The 16,836-nt window shown below is 41.7% G+C and overlaps 1 protein-coding gene across 2 annotated transcripts in view; it reads left to right on the top strand.

Annotated features, from left to right (window-relative positions):
* ST6GALNAC5 (ST6 N-acetylgalactosaminide alpha-2,6-sialyltransferase 5) overlaps positions 1–16,563 on the top strand; it is a 71,137-nt gene extending 54,574 nt beyond the window's left edge. The window contains exons 3-5 of one of the 2 annotated variants that reach the window (XM_069862893.1): positions 2,299–2,708; positions 7,945–8,052; positions 15,086–16,563. In XM_069862893.1, the coding sequence (XP_069718994.1) occupies positions 2,299–2,708; positions 7,945–8,052; positions 15,086–15,317 (750 nt within the window). In that variant the 3' untranslated portion in view covers positions 15,318–16,563. The remainder of the gene's footprint in view (positions 1–2,298; positions 2,709–7,944; positions 8,053–15,085) is intronic. The other variant, XM_069862894.1, reaches the window with a different exon arrangement.
* Positions 16,564–16,836: the final 273 nt, after the last annotated feature.

Raw genomic sequence — 16,836 nt, 5'->3', positions numbered from 1 at the left:
CATACATCATTCAAGAAGTAGCTGGGCAATACCTGAATTGTTCAGTCTGAAGACGTTTTCCCAGAAGGAACAGTTTTCAAACAAGATCTGGGACAGATGTTTCAGGGGATGTTAATGTTTATCATCTAGCAAATGTTGACATCCCCTCTCTCAGCCCCTTCCCCACGTTCCCACAGCTCCAGTGACAGTTGCCCTCGTTTCCTAACAATTGATGGATTCTCTGGCAGGGCCTTTAAAAGAAATAAATAAGTTGTAGCTCAGTAGGCCAAAAACCAGCAGAGATTGTTTAGGTGAAAATGTCTTGCTATAGGGATCTTCAAACCCATGTGAATTAACATTGGTGCTGACTACATTTCCTTTAACCTCATTAGCACTTCATCTTGCTTTCCCAAGCATGGTGGTGGAGCAGCTAGTTCACCTTAGAGCCTTTCGCTAGGTAATTCATCAAAGTGGCAGATGAAAGCTTAAAGGAAAATGCATGTAAATACTGCATTAGGAGCCTTGGCTTACAAAGGCAGGAACCCTTCTACCCATATCATTAGCTCTGCGTTACAATCCCTGTACGTGAAAGAAAAGGGACCTCATTGTTTGGGGAAGATGAAGATACAAATGTTACTGGTTGTATCATTACACAAATTCTATAGTTTATTTTATCTTTAATTTAAAAAACCCCTTTATTATTCATTAGCTTTTCTCATAGAAAAAATAATCGGACTGTGACCTCTTACTACCTTCAAAGAAAACAAGTTACTTAAGTAAAATATCCTTCTTCTTCTTATGCTAGGGGCCAAAACATTTCCAAGCAGGGGATTGAGATCATGCTGATTTAGTCATTTGATTCCCTGCATTCATGCAGTTGATACTAAGCCTTCCTCATTGCTAGTAAACCCACCAGGTTTACACCAGGAGACACGCTGGCTGTGTCTGCAGTGGCACGAACAGTGAGCTGCCGTGGAATTACTGAGGTGCTTGTTGTCAAAGGTGGGTTCAGACTGCTAGTGCTCCCAAGAGCCAACAAATACTGTCACCTCCTCGGTGCCCTTCAGGATCAGGCCAGTGCCGCGGTGCAGGGGGCGGCTGCTCTCAGCATGTGTGGTATCTCTGGTGGAGCTGCTGGAATTAAATATGCCTGTTCATCACCAGAAAGGGATTGGAATGCCATTCTTTTTGGTTAACAATGAAAATAAAATACTGATAGACAGACAGCTGTAGGGAAGATCAGTAGATTAAAATGTTCATGAACTAAAAATGGCTTTCCAAGGAACTTTAAACTGATGAGCAAACAGTTACGTTTACCTTTTTTTTTCTTTTTTTGTGAAGAAACGATAAGGTACACTCTCTGTGTGCTCTCTATTCTGGCGTTACTGGTTTTAAATGCTCAAGATACTGTCTCATGGGCACACCTCCAGTCTTTACCTCCCAATTTATTGTACTCTTGTTAGAAATTAGCACTTTGGGAATACTGTTAACCCTATGCACCTTTTCAGTTCCAGTGCTGTGTAGTAGATGTACTTCTGTACTCTTCTTCCTGATATCCCTGTTGGTGGCACGCTACAGTAATATGATTTATATTTCATTTTCATGAAAGCTCATTTTACTCTCCTGATTCTGTTAGGTCAGACGCTCACTGAGCAGGCACCCCCTGTTCCATTTTACTCTGTAACTTTTAAGCGTGACCTGACAAGCTAGAAAAAATTCAGTGCATGACATGTAAAATGTACGCAGACATTAATGACCAGCTCTGACTGTTGAACCACGGAGGAGGTACAGCAGCATCACAGTGGTTATGGCACCAACTTGGAGATGGTGCGGAAGGACTGGACCAAGGGGTGACCTTTCCCTTAGCAATAAGCCCTGACCCCAAGGTAGAGAAGCTATTCACATTTGTGCTTGTGAGGATTATTTCCTGAAACATCAGAAGAGGAAGAATTAAAAGAAGTGCTCTAATTATAGCTCATTTCTGGCAAGTGGAAGAAATACAATCCTATGCAGCTGGGAACATTATAGAAGCTGTTGTGATTACTGTATATGACACAGCGGTGGAAAGGAGGATTTAAGCAGTGGACTTAAATCCACAGAGGAACTTTAAAGGCTATACAACTATTCCCCATTTTCCGCATCTACAAAATGTACAGGTAATGTGTCCCCAGTTACTTGGGAAGACTTCTGGGTGAGATTTATGTAAAGTCCTCTTGAGATTTTTGCTGTAAAATGTGCCATGTACATGTAAAATATGGTTCTCATGTAGTGAATGGGAAGATGTTTATAGTTAATTCTGAGGTATGTGTGTCTTTGCAGCCTTTAAAAATGCACTGCAAGAGTTGTGCCCTGGTAACCAGCTCTGGACACCTTCTGGGAAGTAAACAAGGTGACAGAATCGACGAGACGGAGTGTGTAATACGAATGAATGATGCACCTACTCGAGGTTATGGAAGAGACGTTGGAAACAAAACAAGCCTTCGCGTCATTGCACACTCCAGTATTCAGAGGATTTTGCGGAATCGTAACGAACTCTTAAATATGAGTCACGGTGCTGTCTTTATCTTCTGGGGTCCGAGCAGCTACATGAGGAGAGATGGTAAAGGCTTGGTTTATAATAACCTGCAGCTGATGAATCAGATACTGCCTCAATTAAAAGCTTACATGATTTCTCGCCACAAGATGCTTCAATTTGATGACCTTTTTAAACGGGAAACTGGGAAAGACAGGTGAGAACTTATGTGGATACATTTGGGGGAAGTCATACAGTCGTAAAATAACATAGTTTATATATACCAATTTCAGATCTGCTCAGAGAGACCCTCACACCCATTAAATCCTCTGCCTCATGAGTTGTAATACGGTATGACATGCCAAATAACATCACTTGTAACATAAGTAAAAAATATGCATCAAAATAATTTTTATGGAGCAGTGCCTCATCAACTTAGAATATCAGAACCTGGAGGTACATTTTATACGGCCAAGGAGATAGGAGCTGTTTAAATCTCACTTTGGGGTAATATAGCTGAAAGGTTTTTTTTACCGATTCTGAAAAATCAGAATGGATAGGTTATATTTTCTTATAGAGGAAATGCCACCATTCAGTGAATTATAATAGCTGTTTATTGAATTTAAGCATTCTTGAAACATTGCAGCTGTAAAGCTTCTTGTAAAACAAATAAACATTAGTCATACATTAGGTACTTCAGAACAGTTCATCTTGTATTTCCAGCTGGGAAAAGGAAAGTTATTACGATAGTTACATCTTCATGAGACTGTTTACGACTTGTAGGCTGATCTTCAAATCAAATTTTTAATAACTGACCCACTGCAGACCTGAGTGTTCTCACATACGGTGTTTGAAAATGGGCATTTAAACCAAACATTTCCTAGCAAGAAATATTTATTTTTAATGAACTCCTGGTTTTCCTTTCTGAAGATGCTACTGTAAAAATGGAACGCGGTCCCCATAGGTACAAATGAAGAGTTAGGCTTATTGTGTAGTAACTCATGGTGAGACTTTATACCTTCACAAAAACTGTACGCCTGCAGCAAAGCGTGGAGCTGGGCTCAGTCCTCTTGTGGACAGGGAGAGCTCAGCGGCCTGAACTTTTGTTCTCGGGCTGCCCAACAAAAGCAAACCCAGTGTTAGAAGAAACTGTTGTATCTTCTTAGCTGGTGGCAACTCTGTCTTTGCTTCACATTTGCTGCCTTTGTCTGTCAAGCACCACATGGTTTGCTTGCAGAGCTTTGTTCAGTTGCCGTGGATCAAACTTCGTCTCTGAGCTGTTGGTTGACTCGCACTAACACTAGAGCACACAGTAGCTCGGTCAGTTGCTCACCATGAAAGGGCCTTTTCTCTTCATCTTCAAATCAGTGCTTGAGAGTCTCTGCCAGAATGAGAAGGAAACGTAGCAGAGGGAGATGCCCTGCTGGTTCTGATGTGTTACTGTCTTTTCCAGGTTTGTTGACCCAGAGTAGAGCAAAGCGAGAAGCTGAATTAAGCGTTTGAACTTTTCAAGAGAAGTGCACAGGATTATCTGTATGCCCAGTATTTACAAAGGCAGGAGAGTTAAGAGAGCTGTAGTTGCACTATGACACGGGCCACCACGAGCCTTAGGGGTCAGACTCTGTACCCAAGGAATGCACACTGCCACCTCCTTTCTGGATTACTCTTTTATTTTAAGAGCACATGCTGTCCCTGCTTTCGGTGAAGAGTTCGCCTCCTCTGCTTCAGTCTGGCCAGCTCTGCCATGGGCAGCCAGGGTCCCATTCCCTTCCTGATACTCGTGGGCAGATCCAGGCAAGCTGCTCTTGCTGATTCCACATCTCCCACCCGGAGCAGGAGGCCTGCGGCTGTGCTCATCCTCAGTGTGTTTCTTTTCCTGCACAGGCACCAGGCTCAGTCTTGGCTCCTGAAATATCCTCAAAGCATTTGAGACGTTAATGACATTATAACAAGTTTATAGTGGAGCCAGTCGTGGGCACCCTGAACTCCCAGGGTGAGTCAGGGGCACTTGGATGTCAGCAAAATTCAGCCTCCCGAGCAGGTCCTGCTGCTTTTAAGCAATTGCAGGCTTTGCTGTGTATGAACCGCTTCTTTAGAGGGCACATACAGCAGACTTGAAGGACTAAGAAGATTAAAACGGGAGATGAAAATAAATGAATAGGCAGCACAGAAAAAGAGAGGGAAGATTAAAAGAAACATGGGTAGGGAGGAATTTCTAAGGGGAGAAAATTTATATGGCTGTGGGGGCAGGAGCAGAACATTGTACAGCCCGGAATGTCGCTGTTCCCTGGGAGGTTTCTGCCAAGCTCTTGACATTAGTGCCCACAAAAAAACAAAAGGAGGGAGAGAGAACCCTGATTGCAAGGTTGCAATAATCAAACCATTCATTTCTGTCTTGAAAATGATGCGAGAAAAGGTAATTTGATGTATTGTGCTTTTTTTTTAAAAAAAAATAAAGCAGATTGTGAAATGAAGGGAAACCTTCAGAAAACATTGCTATTAAAATGGCATGGTGAATGACAAAGGCTGCAGAGCAATATACTTGGTACTATAAAGTAACTGTACTTGAAAATAACTTTATAATTGAATAAGGGTACATTAAGAAAATATGATTCAGAACCAATATTATAGTAATTAGATAAAAGAAGCATAAATGAAATAACTGCAGGAAAAGTATTTCCATAGAGATTATAAATGAGATTTTGGTGGAGCAGAAAGGCCTTTAATTGTAATTTAGCGTGCACTACAGAATTATCAGCACAATGTGTTAGTTCATCGTATAAAAGAATATCTGATAATTTCCCCTAATAAGCACATGACAGTTCTTCATATTCTTTCATTACAGCTGATTAGGTATAAAAACAGTATTCTTTTGTTGGACTCTTGTTCAGATCTTTTATGAGAAGGCAAGACACTAACCTTGTTTCTATATTGCTGTCCTACAGACATGATATTTAAAGAGGCCAAAGTGGTACTTGAGTAAGTTTTTAAATCTTTATTTCGCTCTTCAGCTTTTAAGCTAGTTTATTTAAACTCATTTAATCTCCTGTTTATTGCAGCCACTAAATTATGGCATACGTGTGTGTAAGTGGAAAGAAAAGTAAACCAGCAGACAGCCCAGCTAGGTTGGCAAAGCCCAGCCGCCTCGGTCGTGGTCTGGATAGAACAGCTCCCTCGGATTTGGAATGTCAGGTCTTAGACCCCTAAACCAGTGCAAGCTCCAAAGTACTCTTACCCTGAATTATGTTCCTGAATTACCTAGCAGTTCATAGACTCAGAAACTCTCGAGTGGCAGGAAAGCAAGTTTTTTAGGCTTTCTCCCAGCTTTCCCCTTCCTAATAATTTTTGAGCCAAAAATTATTATTTACTGGTTGGAATTGTTGCAGTCCCTGAAGGCCTCTGCTGAGCTTATGACCCAGCTATGACATTGTGACAAATTGCACCAACCCCCTAAACTTAAGTGCAAATTCAGAAAATAAATAAGGCCCCATAATTGGAACTAATGAGATGCTTAAATCATGCTATTCTCCGAATGGGAGCTTAGTCTGGAAGTCTGTATGTCAGGGGCAGTAAAAACATATGTTTCCAGAGTTCATACGTTACCAGGTCACCCACAAAGGACAAGAAAAGTTACCTATGCTCCCCAGCAAGCTTCAGGCATTTTTGGTTCAAGAATCCCTGATGTCCAGCAGTGCCTTTTAAGCAGCCAGCATTGATCTATCACTCTTTTCCCCCCCCTTTGCAATAGTCTAATTCACTGAGGAAATGGGAAGTCTTGGTACAAGGCATTCCTCAGTCTGACAGTGCTCAAAACATCTCCCTCCTGCTGCCCGGAAGGTGACCTACTTGGAGCCAACCTACTTGGAGCCAACGTGCTCAGCGTTAGCTTGGGAAGCCGCACGGTGGGCTCCCGCCTGCTGAATTACAAATTTGTGATTGCTGGTGCTTGCTTGCTGCAGCTGTTGTAGCTCCAGGTCCCGGCTTCCAGGACTGTCGTGCATTGCGCTACCACTGAATAAACTACAAAAGATGGCCTGAGAACTGGGGTTAGGACCTGGAATTCCCAGGTGACTGCTCTGAGGAGAACCTCATGTTCTCTGCCTTGCTTTTTTTGGGGGGGGTCACAACTTTTCGCAGGTGTCAGGCAGATGTAGGTTGTGGTGGAATGGTGTTAGCGTAGGTTAATGTATCAGTACAGTCTGACGTAGCACACAAGCTGTCCGAGAGCCTATGCTTGCTCTCACTGTGCCTCAGCTTTAGTAAGGGATGCAAGGAGAGCCAGTCACAGTCTCCTCTAACGTCACAGTCTCCTCTAGACCTTTGAGTGAACTCAAGAGAAGTGCCTGATTGATCCTGACTTGATCCCAAAGACGCCTTTACCACACCTTTAGGAACTGCTGCTCCTCACTTGCATCTCCTAGACCACCCTGCTCCAAGACTGCCAGGTCTCCTCAGGCAAGAGGGGCTGTGCAGGAGCTTAACACACGAATTGGAGTTTCAGCGCATGTGCCAGGCAACCGGTAACCATTGGAGCACCCAAATCTTACACACTGAACCGCAATGACAGGCAAATGCTAGAAAGGGCAAATGCCGCTGTTGCCATTTTGCAGATAAGAACCTGTGACAGAGCAAAACTTAAGCACAGCTTGTAAATCTTTTACATGTGTGAGCAGTTACATGGTGGTATCTCCTATTTTGGATAAATAATTCTTGGGATCAGTTGTGCTTTTAAAGATTTCTCCCAGCCTGCAGAGGCAACCAGGAGAGGAGTTGACTCAGAGGGCTCCATTGCAGATCCTTTATTCCTATCCCGAGGTCCCACAAGGCTGGGATGGGGCTTAGGGAGGCAGAGGGGTAGCACCTAGGATAAAGGTTTTCCCAGGCTGGCTCAGGGACAGGTGTAGCTGCAGCTAACAGCGAGTTTCCTGGCAGCAGGCAGTGGGTGGGAGCTTCTAGAAACTATCTCATAGACGGGTGGGAGGAGAGATGGTCAGACCAAGCACTTGAGGCTGGACCTCGCTCCAGCAGACGGACGTCTCTGTGCTGCGGGAGGTGGCATTTTAAGCAGTCCTCTTCATCCCCGTTGATGCATCTTCCTGAGCACTTAGTGTGTAAACTCCCTTTAGGTGGTTATGGATGTGTATAGATTTCTAGCAGAAGAATATAAATATAGGACATGAAGTTTCAGTCACTTAAGGTAAACTTACCAAAAGGTCAGCTAAATATTAACATTGCTGTGCCTAAAATTAATTACAGCGAGGGCCGTTTCTGCATAGATTAGTCCACTGACAGAAGGCACTAGCAAAATCATTAGAAGATGAATGAGCAAAGTAGTCTTGGTTGCCCAATTTTCATAACCTTTCACAAGAATGAAAAAAAATGCCCAGAAATTGCTTCAGGTATCTCAAGAATTATTTGTCAGCCTAGAAACTTAATTATGTTTTTGCTTTCAGGAAGATATCCAACACTTGGCTTAGCACGGGCTGGTTCACAATGACTATCGCATTAGAGCTCTGTGACAGGATAAATGTTTATGGCATGGTGCCACCGGATTTCTGCAGGTAGGATTTATTTTGGAACCATTATTAGCCTACAAGGTTGAACATTACTGATAAATATCTGAATCTTTTAAATTTTTTTTCTCTGCAACATGTCTTCAGTTCTCTTAAAGCAATTAATTAACATGTCCCAAGATCTGATTCGGAAAACAACAAACAGCATTTAATTATGTTATATAAAATATTTAAAAATTTTGTTTGTAGTGTGGGAGAATTAATCCATCTTGTTGGTTTCTTAGTCTCTGAATATTTATCAGCTAAAAGTAATGCAATAATTGGCATAAAATTAATCTGAAAAAAGGAGTGCTGGAAAACATTATTTTTAAGTTGTTGTTGAAGTCTCCTTCTCAGTTAATAAAGGAACAGAGTTCTCACAGTGACTAGTTTCTAAATTGAACTTTCTGCACAACTCAAATTAAAGTTGTTGTATCTTGGTAACATGAATCCCAATCTTCCAGGGATAATATGAGGGGAACGGGTTAAAGCTGAAAGAGGGGAGATTTAGATTAGATATTAAGAAGAAATTTTTTACTGTGAGGGTGGTCACAGGTTGTACAGAGAAGTCATGGCCGCCCCATCCTGGAGCTGTTCCAGGCCAGGTTGGACGTGGCTTTGAGCAGCCTGGTCCAGTGGGAGGTGTCCCTGCCCGTGGCAGGGGGGTTGGAGCTGGATGAGCTTTCAGGTCCCTTCCAACTCAAACCATTCTATGATTCTGTGATGCCGTACTAGGCTTCACACTCTGTTTTTTCAGAAAAATGAGGTTGCATGTCCACACCCTGTCCTGATCCTGTCTGCACTGTTAAGATGACCCAGCAATACAAGGTGCTGGTACTGCCAGTCTGGAACGACGGCATCAGCGTAACATTTCATCACCTGCTCTCAAATCCCTTTCACTAAGAAGTGCTTGAATTTTCTGTGGCAAATACAGTGATCTCACTTAAGTCTGGTTCATCATTAACTAATTCAAAGACGCCTTTCAGGGGCAAGGGGAGCAAGGCTGCAGTGACAGGTTAGCTCATCTATCAAAGAACAGGACTGCTTTGACTTTTCTTCTGAGCATTGAAAAAGATCATTCTGGACTCTGCATTTGTCCTAGGCACAAAGCAGAAATCCCTGAAGAAATTACAATATAAAATGTCAACGCTAAATTCCACTTTGTAAGAATTTCTACAAATTATAACAAAACACTGATGATAAATGCTGTGATGTACTGCCAGATTTCATCATGAATTCTCCCAGGAAAATAACAAACTAGATCAGATATTCCATACAACATAAATACCTTCAACAGCACAGCGTTTCAGTTCCCCTGTCATTTCAGTTGGCCAAGACGCACTTCAGTTTCTGTAAGTGGCTGCTCTCTCTTACTTCAGAGGTGTCTGTATTCCAGTGGCACATGGAATTCTTAAACAGATGATCTGAAAATGCAGAAGACAGCAATTCATCGTAAAGCTCAATCATAACTTTACAGGCAAAGTTAGATTAGTTTAGATACATATACTTAATTTTTAAAAAATACAACCAACTGTTTTTAAGGGAGGCTAAAATTGTCACTGAGAACTTATGAAAAGCTTTCATAGAATTGATATATTGAAATCAAATGGATGTAATATTAAATTATAACACCAGTAAGGCTGTAGTCAGTCCTACCATTGATAGATGTAATAGTGCTTACTGCATGCATAAAAAATCTTAATGAAAAATTATGCTTAGCCAGTCATAAAAAGGGAAAAGTGCATTTTTTAATCAAAACAATATAGTGTCTTTATTTCAGGTTTATTCCCCAGATGATGAAGGGAATAACTGTAGTTGCTATGCCTGGAAGAAGCTATGCATGAAGATCTGTGAAAGGAACCTCATGCCATAAATACAGTTAAGCTTAGTTTGCTCTTTGGCCATTCGTTAAGAAGTTAAACAGTGCTTCTTCTCAAAGAAATAATACAACGAAATAGCATAGTAGAGATAAAGAAATAGTCCATAATTTTAAGCCATATTTCCTGGGTTTCAGTCAGACCAAATACACATTTACCATTTAAAAACGAAAACCAAAACAAAACCCCAGCCCCCCACCCTAACTCTCTCATGTATGGTGATGCTGTAGGTACTTCAGCTGCTCTGCAAGAAATGAATCATTAAGATGTAAAAAAAAAGAAAAAACACTCCAAACTTTTATTTCTCTTCAGAGTTAATGTCACCAAATTTACAACTTCAGCAGATACTCATTATTTTTTAAGTATTAATTTGTGGAGTAAGTAATGAGTGTGGGTGATCACTGTCATGGAAATAATTAGTATCATATCCGTAACGTGAAGGACATCTCAAAGGTATCGTGAATATCATAGTGTTGATTCTGCTACAAATTATTAGCTTAAGATCATTAACCAAATTGCTTCCCACCCATGCAGGGAAATAGTCTGGAGTACAGACTAAAAGATTTGTCACTATTAATTGCAACAACGTGTTTTAGATTCATTTCTATTTACTTTCACTGGACATTTGATTTTTATCGCTGAACCGCTATTGGTGACCTGATAATTATAAATTTCCAGTACTTCATAGCAAAGCTATAGGTAAGAGTGAATCCCTTTACTTTGCTACAGATCTGTGATGGTGTTAAGGTTAATGGCTTTGATGTTGCCCGCACGCTGTTAAATACACCTGACTTGCCTGGCCCCAAAAAGATGAAAGCTTGTGCTTTGCAAAGATTTTATCACAAGGAAGACAAGCCATCTTGCCAGTGCCTGGAGACCCAATTGTGCCTTTCGCTGGAGCAAACCAGCACCCCAGATGGGAAGCATTTCTCTCTCTCAGCTTCCTTCGACCACCTCCCATGCACACAGGGCTCCCTCCTGTGCTGGGACATCAAGGACTTTCCTCTAGTCTCCCTACATCAGCGGCCAGATTGGGGTGCGGAGACAACACCAAAATTCCTGAAGGAACTGCAGTGCTGCTGCTTTTCTTTGCAGCTGCTCAGCTGATGGAAAGGACACAGAGAACCCTTAATGCAGTTTGAAATAACTCCAGTCCCTCTCCGTTACAGCACTGGCAGCAGTGAGATGTTGGTTTGTTGCAGATACCTCTGGCTACTCGTGCACACAAGCAAAACTCAGGGTGTTAGAAGAGCCCTCTAACTCCCCTCCTCTTTATGGGCCTTCTGGAACTCACAGAAACTTAAGGCTTAATTCTGGTCCTTATTTTAACTAATATGAATCATCTTTGGTCCCATTATAGAGCCAGATAATTTTCCTGTAAGAATCCTCATTTGACTGCCAGGCCGTTTCCCATCTGTGATAATTTGCCTGAAAATTGGCATTTGAAATCCTTTAATTTATTCCTTTGGGTACAGCTTTTAAATCTAGTGTTTTCTTACCTCCCTCTCTCCACTTTAAATTGCTTTAAATCGAGCACAGAGAAGCAGTTGTTTTCAGCTCCACTTCATGGGTCTTGTGAGGGGCTTGATGGAAGAAATTGGGGCTCACAGGATTGTAAACTGCATGTGAGATAGTCATGTCGTCATTACCTTAATTACTTAATAACAAAATGAATAATTGGTTTGAAAAACAAGGGTAGTATAGAGGTCAAGAAAACAGAATCCTGGGAATAGAAGGCAAAAAATTATCCAGAAATCCTCATAGTCCTGGCACAGCTCTTCCCCCGTCACTCAATATGTTAATGAAGCTTCGAAATTCACCCTTCAAACTACGAATTACTTTACAAAGCCTGTGAGTACATGTAGTTTCAGTGGGTTGATTTGTAGCAGCCCTTCAGTGGTAAAGGAAGAGGTTGAGCAGAACGCAGTGGGGGATATAGCCTTTTTTTTCTGCCTTGTTTCATTTGAGGTGAACCCCGTTGGGTGCATTTTCAGCTTTCACTGGGGGTGGACACCATCTGTGGGAAAATGTGCACTCAAGTGGCAAACAGTCCGTGAGTGACGCTGGGTGCAGGCACTCGCACGGCCGCGGTGCTGGCAGGCGGTTAGGCAGCAAGCCTGGTGTATTTTACAGAGGAACTTTCCTAGATTCCTCCCAGCTGTGATATTAATATGCATGCAAAGTCTGACAAAATACTGATTAATGTCCAGTATCAGTCAGTGATAAAACAGCATCTGTTTTAATGTTAATAAATGAGGTGACAAGCAATTTCCGTATAGAAATTACTCATGCGTTTCATTTGCTGGTGACACAAGCTAATTGCAGAGTTAGAAGATAACACAGTACAGTTAATTTGGGTTATGGTGTAGTTACTTAAGCCAGAGTTCAAATCCAAACTTTATTACCATGCAATCTAGGGGAATCCAGAATTCCTATGAAAGGAGAAAGATTCAGACAAAAAGCCCTAGGTGCCTGACTGCCTTCCAGAGTTCCTAAATCCAAAATACTAACAGTTGGGGTTCAGCCTCAAAGCCTCAGTCAGCTGCAGAGTTGCCTTGGATAGGGCCGAAGCCACCAGCATTTTCATTTTTGCATCGAGTTCATCTCCAGTTCAGCCAGAAGATCTGCGTACAAGCCATAAGAGCAACCATCAGGGGATGCCTGGAACCACCTCGGTCTCCAGACCATGCTCCTCTGCCTCTCCCCTGCCCGGCCCTCTGCAACAGGCATTTCTGAACCGTTTCTGACAGGACGTTGCACAGAATACAGTGACTTGCTGCAGCCTGGAGCTAACATCCACTTAGGATACTCTAGTGTTAGCTTCAGAGCCTTTGATGTAATGCAGAATCCCTGTCTTCAAAAGGGAAATCCATTGCTAAAATATCCATGGGTAGAATACTGATAACGTAAGAGATAAAGCACTTACTGGGAAGTACAGGATTCAAAACGTTGCTTCAGAGAGGTAACCCTAGGTAAATACTAAGTGAGGGAGAAGGAAGGGGACCACTATGAACCCTCCTCTCCTTCATCTCTGTGCCTGATCCACATTCTATGAGAAATGTGACTCCAGCGATCACCATCATCCATTGCTGATTGGAGTAAAGGAATAGGGAAGAGACATACAGGGATCCACTTCCTGCGTTCCCTTCTTGCAGTTTATGTTCTGCAAACCCAGCTGATAAAAAAAGGGGGTGGAGTGGGGCAGGGGAGGGAGGATCCGAACCAGAGGTACATGCAGGCTCACTTTGCAGTTACCTTATTTCCACTGTGACTGCATTTGTTCAAAGTCTGTTGGAGACAGGATTTCGACTTTACTAATCCTGCCTTTAAAGCAGTAAATATCCATCAAGCAATGCAGGTTCACCCTTGAGAACACAAGAGTAAAATCCAGCTTCAGTGCAGAAAGGAAGAGCAGCCTAAGCGAGGCAGAGGCCTCTTTATTTAGCAGTTCTTAAGAAAAAGTAAATCACATTTTTAACGTAGCCAGTTAGATTTACAGTAACCATACAAATGAATTGTTTAAGCGATTATAATGAGAGGTCCAATGTATCAAAAAAGGATGTGAAAAATAAATTGAAGATTGAGATCTCGTAGTTGTAGCTGAAAGAAAAAAGTCTTAAATATGTGAAGGGTAGTTTTTACATTACAAATATGTTTTCTGTAGTTGAGGTATTGAAGGATTTCTTTTCACTCTCTTACATATTGCAGTGAGAATACATACAGCAAATTTAGACTCCATCTTATCCTAGAAATGTAATTTTATTGTTATTCTGGTCTTGTAAGATTGATCACCGTGTTGTGTTACCAGGAAGCTAGATTGATTGAATTAAAACGTTAATCTAAGGTACAAATGGAAAGCAGCACCAATATCATACATTACTGCTGCATATACAATATGGATAATGGTAAAATAAGAAGAATTAGGGAATTGCGTGGGTGACAGAATCGCATAGTAAAAATAATGACCAGGACAGAATACTGACAGGTTGTGGATGCATTCAATTGAAAACGAGCTTAAATATTAGCTCTTCAAAATGAAAATAATCAACTCTACATTAGAGCTGACAGTGCTGGGTCTGCGTGAGATTGCTTGCTCTGTACTAGGGTCCCTTTCAGCTCTGGCTTTAACACAGAGCAGTCCCCTGGCTTCACTGAATGGGAATATTTGGATTAACTTTTCCTCCACTACAAAACTGTTTGGTGGTAGCAACTGTGGAGATTGGTGCAATTGGGTTATTCTCTCTGGGACAGCTCTCTCTCTTTGACTTTATGACAGAGACAGTTGTGTGAGTTTTTGTCAGCCCAAGATGCCTGTGCCTGAAGTAAAAACAGCAGGAATATAGAGAATAAAACAAAAAGAGAATGAATCTCTCTGGTGTATTGTAATTCAAATGTGTCTTTTACAGAACATAACATCAAAACATTGATGTTAGAGCTGCTAAGATTAATTGTATCCTAAATATCTAGTTGGTTTTGGGGTATCCTATATGTCACCATAGGAGAACACGTCTCCTGCTGGTTAATGCCAGTGGGCTTACAGGGTCAGAAGGACACTATGGGTAAACAGTTTTAAAGTCTAGCTTAGATACATGAAAGTTGCAATCGCAAAATCAAAAAGAACTCATTTGTGCATCAGATATTTGATTAGAAATCCAGGAACAGCAGACTGTATCACTGGCCTGCCACGTAGATAAGGCTCCTTGAAGCTGTGCACTCAGAACCTCATCCACCATGCTGGGCATGTTCAACTGAGCCGATGTGACACAGATAACCAGCTCCCCTCTATCTTTCCCTTCCCCCAGTTCAGTAAATACCTCTGCAAGGCTTTTTACCAATCACAGTCTAGATACAAATCCCTTTTAAGCAGTTTGCTTCAAATTTCCGAGCAGTAACACAGCCCTGCAGCACTCTCTCTTGTTTTTGAGCTACTGCTGTCCTTCATTTAACTGGGAGGAGGGGATTAAAGGAGAGCAGTAGGAAGAGCAAAGAAAACACCTTTGCCCTATTCTGATGCATTAAATATGCAAGAAAAATACAGCTACCTAGAAATTTGCTTTAACTAGAAGAAAAAGTGGATTTGAGCCCATCAGCTTATTAAAGATAGCATCTTTTCAATCAGTAAAAAAGAACATTGCGGGCTTCCACCTATTTTCTTTCTTCCACAGGGATCCTAATCATCTTTCAGTACCTTATCATTATTATGAACCTCTGGGACCTGACGAATGCACAATGTACATTTCACATGAGAGGGGACGAAAGGGCAGTCATCATCGTTTCATCACAGAGAAACGAGTGTTTGAGAACTGGGCGCGGACATTCAACATTCATTTTTTCCAACCAGACTGGAAACCAGAACCACTCACTGTACATCACCCGGAGGTTAAACCAGCGGTCTGAGGGATGAATGTACGAGACCGCAGTCACGGTCACCCACTATGTCACCCTCCAGGGTGTTGGACCTTCTGGGGCAGCTGGGCAACCTAGAGGAGAAGGGGAACATCTGATGATTGCAACAACAGTCAGGAAGTTACGATGAAGGAGCAGAGCGTATCGAGAGTACTGCCTGTCAAACTGTCTCTTAATCCAGTGTGTAGCCTTCGCTGGCATCTGACTTCCTGTATGTGTATGTGATTTGTGAAAAACAACTCGAGTATCATTAATGGGATGGTTAATTTATTATGGTTTTTTAAAGTATAATGCCACTGAATTTTCATAGTGAAAACTTCTGGTATTTATTTAATGGAGTTTTTTATGCAACCTAGGCCAGTATTTTTCTAATTCACAGCTCTGTGGTTGTTTGTCTTTCATAATCTTTCAAATCAAAAATTAATATTGCTGATGGTTTGAAAGGCCTAGCTTTTTATTTATAAAATTTGTTTGAAAAATATGGTTCTATATAGCATGTAATTAATATTTGATCTGGAAATGTTGCGTTTCTTTTAAAAATGTTGGGCTCCGCTCCAGCCTAAAGCTTTTAACAGCAAGAATGGTCCCATGTGCAGATCTAGCTAACTTTACATTCTGACATCTCCTGTTAATATGAAAATGATAGTGAAAATTCTGTTTGATATTAATGTGCATTTGCTGCTGTGCTATCAAGCTGCTGTTTTTTAATCAGAGGTGGGAGGAAGGAGGGCAAAGTTTATCCAAAAGCAATCCCTGGCTGTAGCAGCAAGATTTCAGTGACAAAGTGAGGCTGGAGGGCTTGTGTTTTGTTTTGCCTCTTGTAGTCCTGTAAGAGGCTGAAGAAGCAACTCTCCTGAGGCAACAGTGGCTTGAAACAACACGACCAAATTCCTGAAATCAAGAAATTACACAACCAGCTACTACGATACCAGCCATACTAGCCACAAATATTACAACGCTGCACCCGCAAAAATCTCTGCCTTCCACTGTTCCAAGGTCATCGCTGATCTCAGAGATCCTAGATTGCACTGAAGTAGGGGTGGGGTACGAGTTCCAAGAGTAAAAAATTGTCCCCTTGAAAAGACTAAAGCTACACTTGGCCCTTTTTTGTAAAGTACACGTGCATGGCGAGTCCCTGCAGACCAAGGAGGTGGACGATGCTAGTGCTGTATAGGGAACCTCACAGTGTGAATTATTGGGTTACTTTGGGTCTGTGAATAAAAACGATTTCAGTTACGGTATAATTTTTTCTTTTGCTTCACAAATATTAAAGCTCTAATTTCTTCCAAGTAATTGTTGCACGAAACATTTTATCTCAGGTAAAGAAATGTGGCTCTCATTAGACAAATATTAAAGCTAGAAGAAAGAAATTACCTTAAAACATCTAAGGCCAAGAAGCTGAACCTCTGAGGTGATGCGTACAACTGGGACCGTACTTACTGTCATTTAAATCCACTTATGACCCACAGTCTTCCTCTTTCCAGACCTGGATAGCAATAGCTCCGGCTGC

Source organism: Phaenicophaeus curvirostris, chromosome 8 (genome assembly GCF_032191515.1).
Source record: "Phaenicophaeus curvirostris isolate KB17595 chromosome 8, BPBGC_Pcur_1.0, whole genome shotgun sequence".
NCBI lineage: Eukaryota > Metazoa > Chordata > Aves > Cuculiformes > Cuculidae > Phaenicophaeus > Phaenicophaeus curvirostris.
The sequence above is the reverse complement of the archived record's forward strand: the minus strand, read 5'-3'. Positions and strand labels throughout refer to the sequence as shown.